This window comes from Podarcis tiliguerta, assembly GCF_965153285.1.
Source record: "Podarcis tiliguerta genome assembly, chromosome: 8".
NCBI classification, from domain to species: domain Eukaryota; kingdom Metazoa; phylum Chordata; class Lepidosauria; order Squamata; family Lacertidae; genus Podarcis; species Podarcis tiliguerta.
In genome coordinates this window covers 48,736,410-48,749,773 of record NC_139541.1, presented here as the reverse complement: position 1 = coordinate 48,749,773, position 13,364 = coordinate 48,736,410, and the positions used below count along the sequence as shown (strand labels likewise).

At 42.5% G+C, this 13,364-nt stretch overlaps 1 protein-coding gene across 5 annotated transcripts in view; it reads left to right on the top strand.

Moving 5' to 3' along the window:
- Positions 1-13,364, top strand: part of LOC310684077 (receptor-interacting serine/threonine-protein kinase 2-like) — a 27,307-nt gene extending 13,943 nt beyond the window's left edge. For all 5 annotated transcript variants that reach the window (XM_083454539.1, XM_083454541.1, XM_083454542.1 and 2 more), the window contains 9 exons: positions 91-246; positions 442-590; positions 1,883-1,932; positions 4,384-4,545; positions 6,102-6,187; positions 6,984-7,052; positions 8,196-8,358; positions 11,094-11,306; positions 11,718-13,364. In XM_083454539.1, coding sequence (XP_083310665.1) covers positions 91-246; positions 442-590; positions 1,883-1,932; positions 4,384-4,545; positions 6,102-6,187; positions 6,984-7,052; positions 8,196-8,358; positions 11,094-11,306; positions 11,718-12,016 — 1,347 coding nt within the window. In that variant the 3' untranslated portion in view covers positions 12,017-13,364. The remainder of the gene's footprint in view (positions 1-90; positions 247-441; positions 591-1,882; positions 1,933-4,383; positions 4,546-6,101; positions 6,188-6,983; positions 7,053-8,195; positions 8,359-11,093; positions 11,307-11,717) is intronic.

Genomic DNA, 13,364 nt, shown 5'->3' with positions numbered 1-13,364 from the left:
AAATAGTGCATTAGGTAATATTGATACTAGTAAAGTAGTGATAGAGCTGAACACTGACATAATGGCTTTGTGAACCTGTTTTTTGTTTAGCATGAACTCTACCCAGAACTGCCTTTTCCTCTCTGTGTAAGAATCCTAGCAGATGTGACAGAGGGCCTAAGTTATCTACACAGTTTGAAGCCTCCCATCCTTCACCACAGCCTAAAACCTTCAAATGTCCTACTAGATCTGCAGTACAGAGCTAAGGTGGGTCTGTTTAAACATTTACCGGCACACTCTAGATGTTCTGGACTACAACTCCCATCAGCCTTAGCCAACACTGGAGTGTTGGCTGGGGTTGATGGGAGTTGTAGTCCAAAGCATCTGGGGGGCACTGCATAGGAGAGGGCTGGGTCAGTTAATAGCATATCCTATTTCTTAAACTTCACTTCTTTCTTTCAGATATCAGACTATGGCCTAGCCACCTGGAGAAGGCAGCAACTAAGATCTGTCTTACAGAACTGTAACAACAGAAGCTGTTGGGATTTGCTTTATCTCTCCCCAGAAATACTTCAAGGGGGTAGCTTCTCACAAGAAGATGATGTTTACAGGTGAGTTTTTATTTCAAAAACAGAATCTCATCCCTTGATGGACCAAAGGCTGTGCCACTCGGTCTGAGAAATGGTCTCCTCAGCACCGAGTCTTGCATCTGTTCAATACAATGTGACCTTATGAATTTATTCAGGTGGTTTAATTTGCTAAATTACTGCTGCTGTATAATGTTCTGGCTTTTAAATGAAACTGCTGCTTTTGCCTATACAGTCATACCTCATGTTACGTCCGCTTCATGTTATGTTCTTTCAGGTTACGTCCCACAGCTACCCGGAAGTACCAGAAAGTGTTACTTCCGGGTTTCTCCATTCGCGCATGCGCGGCTACCCAGAAGTACCAGAAAGTGTTACTTCCGGGTTTCGTCGCTCATGCATGCGCAGAAGCGCAAAATGATGTCACACGCATGCACAGAAGCGGTGAATCGCAACCCACGCATGCGCAGATGCACCACTGCAGGTTGCACTCTTTTCATGTTGTGAACGGGCCTCCAGAACGGATCCCGTTCACAACCAGAGGTACCACTGTACCTTGCTTGTGCTTACATTCCTATAACTTTTCTTTTTAAAAGTTATTGTAAGACTGAAGGTTTTCCATTGAAGTTGGAAGGAAGGGGCATTAAACATCTCAGTCGTGCAGTCCTGTGCATTTACTTGAGAGTGATGAGAATTGAGTTCAATGGGACATTTCAGAGTAGACATGCAAAGGCTTGCACTCAATAAAAAGAAAGAAAGAAATCAGATGGAGCCTGACAATATGTGGTTTAATATCATCATCGTCATCATCAACAACTGTATATATCACTTACTTCTAAGCATTCTCTGGGTTAGCTAGAAGATCATAGTAACATTTTTTGTGCAATACCAAGATACAATTTCCTAATACTGGCTACTTGTTTGAATAACCTTTCTGTTTTTGTGGAAGGGCTGAGTGATAAGGCAGCGTCCTGGAGCCCTTCCCAAGCTTTCGTGCAGATGTATACTTTAGATAAACTGGAACTACTGGTCTTTTTAGTCATAGGTGTTTTTTCTTTTCTTTTTTTCTTTTGCTTTCCATTTCCGGATTCAGGGCTGTTAGCTTTTTCTTTCTTGACCACAGAAGAGTTTTACTGTTACATTCTGGAGAAACTCAGGTGTAGACCAACACTTGTGGAAACTCAAGTTTTGAAAACAATTGAAATAATCATTTGGTCAATGATGAAAAATGGATTTTTCCATGAAGCTTGTGAACCAACTAGTATGGGTAGCAGTTATTCCAAAGTAACAGACGTTTTTCTTTCCATATTTGTGCCTAGTTTTGGAATGATGTGCTGGGAAATCCTAGTCAGACAGAAGCCATTGAAAGGTAGGCAGCTGCATGTATGCCTTTCATTGTATTTTCCTCCTAGCTTCTTCCCCCTAATATAAAAGAAGTGCTGTTTAATTTAACCTCCTCCTATCTGGTTTGGTCCCTTCCTAAATGCAATCATACTGGAATATTTTTCTGCTGGCTATCATTTGAAAAAGGAGCAGCTTCAAATGCCTACTGAGTCTTTTAAGGGCCATGGCTACTGCTGCTTTTTATTCTTCCCTGATGGTTACAAATCTGCATCAAACATCTATAAGATATATCTCTATCCCGGGGCTTAACCACACTTACCTTTTGCTGCACTCTTTCCAGGCAGAGGTCTGTCATTAATACTCTGTGTCCGAGTGCAGCTTTGCCCTGAGCTTTCCCCATGAAAACACACTCTTTAAAACTGAATCGGAGCAAATGTCAGTTCAGGTTTTTTGTGGCTTGACTTTTGCTCCAGTTTTAAAGAGCTTTAAAGAGCAGGTTTTTGCAGGAAAAGCTCTGGGGCAAAAAAAAGGGGGGAGTTGTGCTTGTACACAGAGCTTTAAATCCCGGACTATGCCTAGAAAGAGGTAAGTGTGGATAAGCCCCTAGTGGACTTGCCTGCTTTAACGAAAAAGAAAAATTAGTGGACATAACTAATTAAGTCCTTCAGTTCTGTGGGTGTGCTCTGTGTAGAACTTCAGTTGGATGCAACCCACAGACTTCTGCATCTTCATAATCTGGGGGTGGCTGAAGGATCCTCTAGTGAGTCTGCCAACTCCTGACACATATATTATAATTCCTTTACTAAGTATATGTGTCACAGGGCTGGGCAGATCAGTCTATTTCTGGTTGGTGTCATGCATGCCTGTGCTCATTTGATGCGATTTTATTTTCTCTCTCTGCAGAACAATGGCAATTCGTTCATTTGTAGATTGGCTGAGTTTTGTTGGATTGATTGGGGCATTGATTTGTGTCTCACTTATGTTTTATGACTCGATTATGCTGTTCTGCTATTGCTGAGTTGTTTCCAGTGATTTGTGGTTTTATTGAGTCATTGCGCTGTATGGTTTATTTTTGCCTACTCAACCATGTATATTACTTGGAGAATATTTATTGTTGGGCGACTTATAAATTGGTCTGTGCATAAACCTAACAATGCAGGTAGCCTTCAGGAGAGATCTAGCATTTGGGTACAGCCAACACCAGCTAAGGAAGCATGCATTGCATGTTTTTAAAATAGTCAGGCAAAGGGAGTAGCAAACAATTAGCCACTCCTCTCCAGAGATTCACCAGAGTTCTGTCCAATTCTTGGGCCCTGTACCCAGTGAGGGTTAGAATCTAGCAGAGGTTTCTATTGCTGAACTAGTCAGACAGTTTCTCTGTAAGACAACAACCATAAATGGTCACCTAAGGGTTCTCTCTAAGGGACGCGGGTGGCGCTGTGGGTAAAAGCCTCAGCGCCTAGGGCTTGCTGATCGAAAGGTCGGCGGTTCGAATCCCCGCGGCGGGGTGCGCTCCCGTTGTTCGGTCCCAGCACCTGCCAACCTAGCAGTTCGAAAGCACCCCTGGGTGCAAGTAGATAAATAGGGACCGCTTAGTAGCGGGAAGGTAAACGGCGTTTCCGTGTGCAGCTCTGGCTCGCCAGAGCAGCGATGTCACGCTGGCCACGTGACCTGGAAGTGTCTGCGGACAGCGCTGGCCCCCGGCCTCTTGAGTGAGATGGGCGCACAACCCTAGAGTCTGTCAAGACTGGCCCGTACGGGCAGGGGTACCTTTACCTTTTAAGGGTTCTCATCAGCATCTCAAACAAATTAGCCCTAGAACCTCTGGAGTCTCTCACCACTCAGAGATTGGGGTGGCATGTACAATATGCTATGACCAATATACCCTATACTACCCCATCCTATGCATGTTTATGTAGAAGTAAATCTTGCAGGGTTCAATAGGACTTTCAGGTCAGGGACTCCATGCATCACTTCTTCTTAACACATTTGGCTTGGGTAGCTCCCAAATTGTTCTACCTGTTTGTTCTTTGTGGCTTCCATTCTTGCCTGGCACCAGCAGTCAACTAGGTGGGGTTAGCTGCATTCCCATTCCAGGAATAGGTGGCACAACTGAAGCATCTTTTCACAGTCTTGATTCTCTTCAAACATTGTGCAAGTAGCATCTTCTTCTAGTATTGGGGCCAAAGCTAACAAAATGAAGGATACTGTATTGACAAACTGGAACATGTGCAGAGGTGGGAAACCAAGATGATAAAGGGTCTGGAAGGAATTCCTTCCTACTCTGAATGGAAAATAAAGTAACTACAGTTACTTTTAGGTATATGCTGCCCTCTTGTGGCTGTTGTTTTCTTGCTTTCTTTGGTTACATGGAAATTTGATCCTGAGAGTGAACTGATTTGCCATGCAAATTACAGACTGTTGATATAAGTTTTGCGTGCACACACACACAAAAAAAATTATTTTCCTACTTCAGGCAAGAAGTCTTTGATGGAAGCTGTGACAGGAGTCTGCAGTGGCTTGCGCCCTGGGATTGAACCAGAGTTTATACCAAACAGTCTGCCACATAGCAACAAGCTGCTACAGCTCATGGCTCTCTGCTGGCACCAAGAGCCCAGCTACAGACCACATGCTACAGGTAACATCTATTGTTGCTCACCACTGGCAAACCATCGGGCTACCATTTCATAGGTCAGATCAGAAAATGAGTGTGTCAGCTGAGGAAAAGCAGAGACAGCAATAAAGCATAAACCTTGTTGATTCTGCTCTTTACCTCAGTTGTTCTCTGTCTCACGGAGAGCTCATCTGTTTCCCTGCACTTTCTAAGCACAGGCCCACACTTTCCCAGTCTATGTATGAGCACTTTTTCTTTTTGCCCTGCGACTTTCCCCAGGAAAACCTGCTCTTTAATGCTGAGTTGGAACAAACAGCAGTTTGGGTTTCCCATGCAATTCTTTTCAGCAGTAAAGAGTGGGTTTTGGCAGGGAAAGTCCTGGGCAGGGGGGAAAAAGAAGAAGCACTTGCACACAGAGCTTTAAAGTACAAACATATGCCTAAAAGCCAAGGCCAGATTTAGGTTTGATGAGGCCCTAAGCTACTGAAGGTAATGGGGCCCTTTATATGTCCACCTGTCCTTTGTCAACAACAAATTGTCACTGTTTTTTGTGTTGAATATATGCTATATAGTACCGTATTTTTCGCTGTATAAGACGCAGCGGACCACAAGACGCACCTAGTTTTTGGAGGAGGAAAACAAGAAAAAAATTATTCTGGATCTCAGAAGCCAGAACAGCAAGAGGGATTGCTGCGCAGTGAAAGCAGCAATCCCTCTTGCTGTTCTGGCTTCTGGGATAGCTGCGCAGCCTGCATTCACTCCATAAGATGCACACACATTTCCCCTTACTTTTTAGGAGGGAAAAAGTGAGTCTTATAGAGCAAAAAATACGGTAATTTATGGACCTAATAGGTATCTAAAGCCATTTGCACATAACAAATTGGAGCCTACACAACACAAAACACTGTTGCTGTATGTAGGTTTTATTTTATTTGTTTTTTCTCTTATATTTTGGAAATGTACATCCAGTTTCTTTTCCTTTACATTTTTTGGGGGGCCCCAGTAGAGTGGGGCCCTAAGCTATAGCTTGTTTAACTTATACGTAAATCCGGCACTGCTAAAAGCACAGCAAAGAAGGAAGCCTGGATGAGCCCTTACCCTGAAAGGCTTGCCTCTGGCTATGGCTTTGTTTGTCAGAGGGTCTATGGGGAGGAGGTGATCTTTTTAGGAATTTGTGGTCTCAGCTATTTAGGACTTCAAACACCAACATGAATTGAATATGGCCTGGAAATGAACTGACAATCAGGGCAGCTGTTTTAAAACAAGGGTTATGTGAGTTCCAAATTGAACCACAGCTGATAATCTGTCTGCTGCACGGTGTGTAAATATGGTGTTTCTACAAGACGTCTGGGTGCAAGACTGTGTAATTGGAAGCCAGCTCAGATGCTGCAGCACCTATGTGAGCAAAGGTTACATGTCAAGGGGTTTTTGGTCTCTTAAATGCTAGCATATGGGGGGAGGCGGAGGAGGAGGGAGAGAGAAGGAGGAGATGTAAGCCTGCAACTGGTTCTGACCTGTGATAGTACAAAGATTTGCCTACAGGCACATAAATGCTGTTTTATTTGTTTTTTCTTCTACAGAATGCTCAATACTTCTAAGGGAAATTCTTGGCACATTTAGGAAGGAGATGATTTCCGACGCAATATACAACTTGATTCAAGCAAAGGTGAGTCATTTGTAGAAATAGTGATCTCGTTTCTCCCAATAATGGCCCCTAAGTAGCCAAATGAAAACTACTCACACCTAAGTAAAATACCATCACCAGACTCTGTGGAATTCTGAGGTATGCAAAACTGTAAAATAATAATAATAAAACTATCAGGTAGACTCCCTCCTAAAACCAACTGAATAAGTACTGAGCATGCTTGGCAGGCAGGAATCTCTGAGCTGACTGCTGGAGGAAAATAGAAATTTTCTATTGGAATTGGAATAAAGTATGAAGTCCCAATGATTTCAGTGGGAGAGTTATGCAGGTGTACTCTCTGTAGCATGTTAGGTTTTTTAAAATGCCCAAACTAACCAGAAGTATGGTTAAACGAATTGGCAGGTATACTATGAGGTAACAGTGCCGTTCAGATACCCTTCGTGCACCTGGATGCCTCGAAGAAGAACACCCAGTGCTATTGAGAAAGGTGATCCCAAATCTCCAGGCTCTCTCTGTTGCACATGACTAGCAGGTTGTTCAATGAGTTCCAGGGCAAACATCTTAGAGCACTGGGAATATATAAGCAAGGAAGAAGAGGTTTGCTTCTCCAAAAATGTAAACAAATTTGGATGAGCTTTTCAGTAAACTTACCTATACTGACAAAGACACTGGTTATGAAACTAAGAGCAGCAGTTAATCCGATGAAAGCAGGGAACGTTGAGATATTAAGCAATTCCAGGGGGGCCTTTTCCAGAATTAATGTGATGTACCTGTACTTCCTCTTAACTCTGTTTCATGCCGTATTCCTCTCTTCCAGGACTGTGCAATAGATTCTGCCAAAGGTCCAGTTTCTCATGCGCTTAAAACACATGCGTGCAACTTAGAGGTGAGCATTGGAAGCAGCTCAATACTACATCAGACCAAGTGGTCTATCTAGTTTGTTGTTGCCTGCGCTGCCTGGTAGAGGCTTTCCCGGGTTTCAGACATTCCCTTCCATTTTGTAGAAGGGTCAAGGTGTTGGTTTCCAGATGTGTTGCAGTATTTTGAGGAGGCTACTAATGTGGGCTGTCTCTGACCTGGATGTCATTGTGCAAGGATGGAAAGGGAATGGGGTTTTCCCCACTTTATTTTTACACATTTTTCAAATTACATAAAACATATTACATTCATCCATCATCTTACCATAGTAAGTAAGGACTTCCCTACTTATCTTTCAATGGCATCCTAGTCTATGTTCTATAGCCACGATAATGTTTTGTAATCCATGTATTCTTTTTTATCTTTTTTAAACCAAGACAGTGTTAAAAATAATAAGGAAAACAGGGTGAGAGAGCTATATGTTATCTGCATAACATGTTACTAGAATCTATCTAGATTTTTTTTTTATTCTTATCCTTATTCTAGTTTTATTTTTATTCTTATCCTTATTCATCTTAGCAAATTTCTGGGAGGTGCACTGTTGTGTCTCTGCCACTCATTTTAACATTACTTCTGCTGATTTCAATATGTCACAAAACCACAACGCAGGGTTTTCTTTAAAATGAGAAAACCTTAGGCTTCTCAAACAAGTTCACTGCACTTTCCTCCTGTGTCCATCCACTTGGAAGCTCCATTGGACATGATGCTTAGGAAAGAATGTTTTGAAGTTTGTAATTGCCACATTTGTTTTATTTTTATTTAAAAAAATGGTTGAGGAGGACAGCCTTCCCATTCCTTGTGATTCTGCAGAAACCCTTTTGATGGTCTCTGTGTTACTAGAAGCTACAAAAATGGGATTAGATGGAGTCAGACTCCACCTTCTGTGGATTGAAAGGATCCTCCTGCCCATGGAAGGCTGCAGAGGGAAGGCTGGAATCAGCAAAAGTCACCACCTCCTCCAATCTGTGGGAGAGAAGTCTGGATCTAAGCTATAACTATTTTATTTATTCTGTCTTTAATTTATGCAGTGCTCTGGGTTCTGATGTCGAAAGCCAGTGCATTTACTAATATTATTATCCAAAGTAGATTTACTGTTTCTTGTTTGTTGCAGGTTATCTGTCCTCAGAACAACAACAGGCTCAACAAGGAAGTTACTCTAAAATCGCATAGCTTGTCTGACCTTCACCTTGAGCGGGGTACAGGAAGGACAGGGAAGCACAGCAGCCAGACAGACTTGGCCAGCAACACTACTCAAAACAGAGCGCTAGAAAGAGGTAGCATTTTTATGAACTCCTAAATCTGCCATACATATGGGTAGGGATGGGGGGAGAAATTCAGCTTTGTTTGCATTTTAACGAGAAGCTACCTCAATTCACACTTCTCAGATCAACATGCAAACTGAAACAAAACTACAAGTTTTGTGATGTAGTTCTCCAGCCAAAAACTATGTACAAAAAAATGCATTCCGTAATGAAAGTAACACAACAATGCATTATGTCACGGGGAATGGCTTGCCAGAAAATAAAATAAAATAATGTTTATATCAGTCCAAACTGCATACAGAAATGTGAATAGTGTTGGGAGAAATTGGTACTAAAATTTTGTTTATTCTTATTTGTTTTTGTAGAATTTATATACCTCTTTATAACTGCAGGTCTCAGGACACTTCATAACATAAAACTACAATATAAAAAACACAATGTGAGAGGGAGTCTGGAGAGGGGCCTTAACCCTTTACTCTCGCTGTAGTCCTGCTCAGAATCAGCCCCACTCCCATTCCTTGATTTTAAAAAATGGAATAGGAAACAGGAAAATAATTAAATTGTGGTGTCCAACTCTTTGATATTGTTATGTAATGAATTCACATGATGTGCAGTGCTTCCTACAGGAGGGGAGACACTCACTGGGCATTGGTCCCAGCACCCAGCTGAGCTGATGGGGGCAGGGCAGGGATCTTACTTCTTAAGAAATGCATCCTTTTTCCACTTATAATTTTAAAATCAAGCACACATTATCACCAATATCCTTAACAAACAAATCGTAGTAAATAGTAAGATGTGCATATAGACACACCAAATGAAGTTTGTATTATAACACCATCTAGCGCTTAATCATAAGCAAAATAAGGAAAAAAGAGGTAAAGGTTGAAATAGGATCCAAGATTCAGATTCAAGTAGAATAAGAAGACGTATGCCTGAAGAATAATCATAAACAAAACTCATAAAATTGCCAAGAAAGGGTTATAACTAACCCCTACCACCTCACTATTCCAAAGTTCTATAACTTGTACCTTGTCCTGTTCAAATCCCTGTTTGTCTCTCTCCTTTTCGGAGTATCCCTGGTATGGGAAAATCCAGACTGAGGGAGGGGAAAGTGTGGGAAAGCAGTGATTTGGAAGGGAACACCATATGGACAATGGAGGATTAATGGAGATACAGGAAGCTTCCTATCCACATTAAATGTCAGTGTGGAGGAGCCCCAGATCTCCTGGTCCACCTTGGCAAACAAAAGAGCTGCATTCAAAGCACAATTGGAGAGCTACATCTATAGTGGTGGGGGCATGTCTTCTGCTTCCCAGCTCCATTGGTAGACTTGCAGTTAGATGCATTTCCAAAAACAATTTGAGAGCACAGGTCAGGCTGGTGGCTGGAAAGCAAGTACCAAAGCAGCACCTCCTATGTAGCTGTAACTCACAAGGATGGCTGCAACCTGCCTAATACATCCTTCCTAATACTCACATCTGCTCTTTAGTTGGCTCTGTTGATCTGAGAAAGGAGAAGTGTCTGTTGGCATGAGCAAACCCAATCAAGGTCTAGATACACAGGCAAAAGCCAGGTGTAACTGGAATCTGCCTGGCTTTGTCCTACTGCACTCACTGTTTTCCTGACAGGATCCCAACATTTCAGCAGGATGCAAAACAAGTCTGAACAAACAAGTCTAAAGTTTGAAGGTCACCTTAGAGTCACTTCCCATCTGATTTCTGCTCTGTTTTTAAGACAAGTAGGGAAGTGCCTGGGAAACAGGCAAAGAAGCTTATTTTTTGTAAATGTACAAAAAAAAATGCATCCAGGAAACCTCACCAAAGCTTGCCCAAAGCATCTGCAGACATTCCATACGCGTCACAGATCTTAAGGGTATGAATAGAAAATGTGCAAAGCAGCTTTTATTCTGAAGTGGAACATTTCTTCCACACTATTAATATGACAGAAATGGTTTTGGGAACCAAAGTCATGATGTTCTTCTTATAGAGCTCAAAAAAATAAATATATTGCCACTGAGGACCTTAAACTGAGTTACTTTCCACAGAGGAGCACAAAGATTGGTATTAAGTGCATAATTTCACTTCCTAAGAATACCAGCTTTATTTTTAAAAAAATAACAAATAAAAGGCAAGTTTCTAGTCCTTATTGCTGGGGAAATGGGTGAAAATGCATTAGCAGTACCTGCAGACATTTTTTTTTAAAAGCCCAGGGGGTGGCTAAAACGTTTGTGGTAGTCTAGGAACAGGGCAGTGGTATTCCTTGTAGTTCCTTGTCCTTCCACATGACCATATAAAGCACATATACTAACAGCAAACTCAATTCTGCAAGTATAGATAATACTGAGCTACGGGATAATAAGGCAGCTTCCTATTAGGTACCAAATAAGCCCAATAAAAACCCACTGCAGCATTCTCTACAGTGTGTCGTTCTTCTTCTCTCTTTGTCCTCCTTTCTCAATTTTTCTCTGCAACCTATATAGCAGAAACAACCCTACTCCATGCCTCTGTTCTTCCAAGTCCTCCCCCCTGCAGTACACTTGGGCCTAATTCCAAACAGCCAGCATGGGTGGGGAGAGAACCAGCCTCAGAATCCCCCCCCCACACACACACCCTGTCGCCCCATCACAGCAGCAAACAGTTAATAAAGTATCTAGTGGCTTCTGTACATAAAACTCATGCACTGTCCATTATTCCCTCCCTGATTCACAACTCACACTATATATTTATATATATTTGGTATTTCTGTAGGTCATCTCTTCTGTGGCAGCAAAGAGTCAAGTCCTCCACATTCCTCTTCCCCTTTCCTTACTCCCGATTCAAGCCTACTTGTAAAAGGTCCTTCCACATTTTGCAAAGAGTCAGAGGGCTGGCAACCGCGGCTGCCGCGACTAGTGCAGGCGCCTGATGACAGCCCTCCGTACAGCAACCTTCGAAACAATGGGCTTGAAAACCCAGTAACAGGTGAGATTTCAAAATGAAAGGGGTGCTGCATTTTGGGGGTTGGGGGAGATACGCTACCACCACTTGGAATACGGTACTGACTTACTGTGCTTTGTAACTGTATGGAGCCAGTGTGGTGTAGTGGTTAGGGTGTCAAACAAGAACCCCTGAGCCCAGCATTGAAATCCTCACTCAGTAAGGAAGGTCACCTTGGGCTGGTCGCTACTTCTCAGCCTAACCCACTTCACAGAGTTGTATGAAGTGGCGTTGGTTGGGAGCAGAGGAGTCATAAATAAAGTATAGCCCGTTAGGTTTAGTTAGGAAACCTCCCACAGCATTTGGAGGCGGGGGGGGGGGTGTTAGTGGGGCTACAAATGGCTTGGCTATTACTTTTGTATTTGATGAAAAAAATATTTTTTTCTGTGGGCCCAGGTCCTTACTGCAAAGAGGGAAACTGCTCTATCCTAGCCTGCGGGCGAGAAACTATCTTGAGATGCATGACGGAAGGGCGCTTGAACCACCTCCTAGACGTTCTGCGTTCCCAGCAGCTTTTGTCCAGGACGGACTACGAAATGATCACTTCGTTCCCCACCTTGACTGGCCGGGCCCGTGCTTTGCTCGACACTTGCCTTGGCCTTGGGGAGAAGGCAGCCCAGACTGTGGTGGCTGTTCTGTCAGCCAGCAAGTGCAGCCCTTTCCTGCGAAGCATCCAGGCAAACACAGTAAATTAAATGATTTATCTCCCAGCATTTTGGAGAGTTGGTGAAAAAGGAAAAAAAAGTCTGCGAACTGATGATTTGCAGCGGCCTTGTTCCTTTGCGCCATCGTTACCCTGCGTCATGGATTGGAGTCTTGCATGACTTCTGCTCAGAGTACGTTATCGTCTGAAAGAAGAAGCATGAGCTGGATGAAAAGGTCAAGCCACCCGCTGCCTGAAGCAGTAACAGCTGCATCCTTTTAATACAGTCACCCAGTGTTGGAATGATGGTGTGGCTGGTCAAGTTTTGGCTCTTGAGCTCCTGGCTCTTATTCAAGAGGACAGACCACAGCACCCCTTGTTTTTCTGTCATCTGAGATTGCTTAAACCTGGCAAATAATTTTTAAAAAGGAAAGGGCATTTAAGGGCAGTGCTGCCCCTGTGAAGCAGAGAGAAAAGGCTGCCAGACTGAGCAGAATTAAATATAACTAAGCCATCACCACAGCAGGCACCTTATTTAAAACAAAATTTCATTAATGGTGGAGTTTCAGGCAGGCTTTCAAGCAGTCAGTGAGGCATTTTGCTCAAGTGTTCTTGAACAAATTATTTTTGGTGTCTGCCCCTGAAATTTAGGTGGCATGAATGTGGAGAACTTCTGAAGTGATGCTTTTGAACGTGCCAGTGTGGAGACTGTTAGCATTCTGTTGCCAGCTGTGTCTGCTGATATCAGCAGGGGATGTTGTGTACTTGGCCGTGTGCAGAGGCCCAGAGGATGGTGGGTAAGGAAGGCATATGTAGGCATCTGGATCAACCTGCTACCAAAGACAGGCAGGTTTATATACAATTATTTAAATTATTTGAAACAATTACTGTCTACTACCTTTCAATAAATTCCAGAATTGTGTACAATATGCTTTTATTACCAAAAATCAGGCAGTTTTTGAAACAAGCAGTAGCTGAGCGTGTAAAAATATGCACTCAAAGATGAATTAAAATAGCTTTCCAGAGGCTCCCACATGGATAAATAAGAGTTGCTATGCCCAGTGTGAAGGTTGGCGCAAAAGTGACTAGAACCCATTCTTTGATTTGTGAAATTTCTAAAAGTTTGGAGCCTGACTTGGGATGATTACTTTTTAAAAATACATATGTGTGGACAGAGAGAGGAAACCTTCTGAACTTTCAATGGATGGCTTGTGCCTTTTGTAAAAAAATAAAAATAAAAATTGAGGCCATCTTATGTAAGATTGTGTTAGGAAACTACTCATAAATAAGCCTTATTGTTTGACCACAAAAATCTGTGTAAGCAGATAAACATCATGCACCATGAATGATTTAAAATCATGCATTAACTGAATAAACATGTGATAAAACTGCTCTTTAAA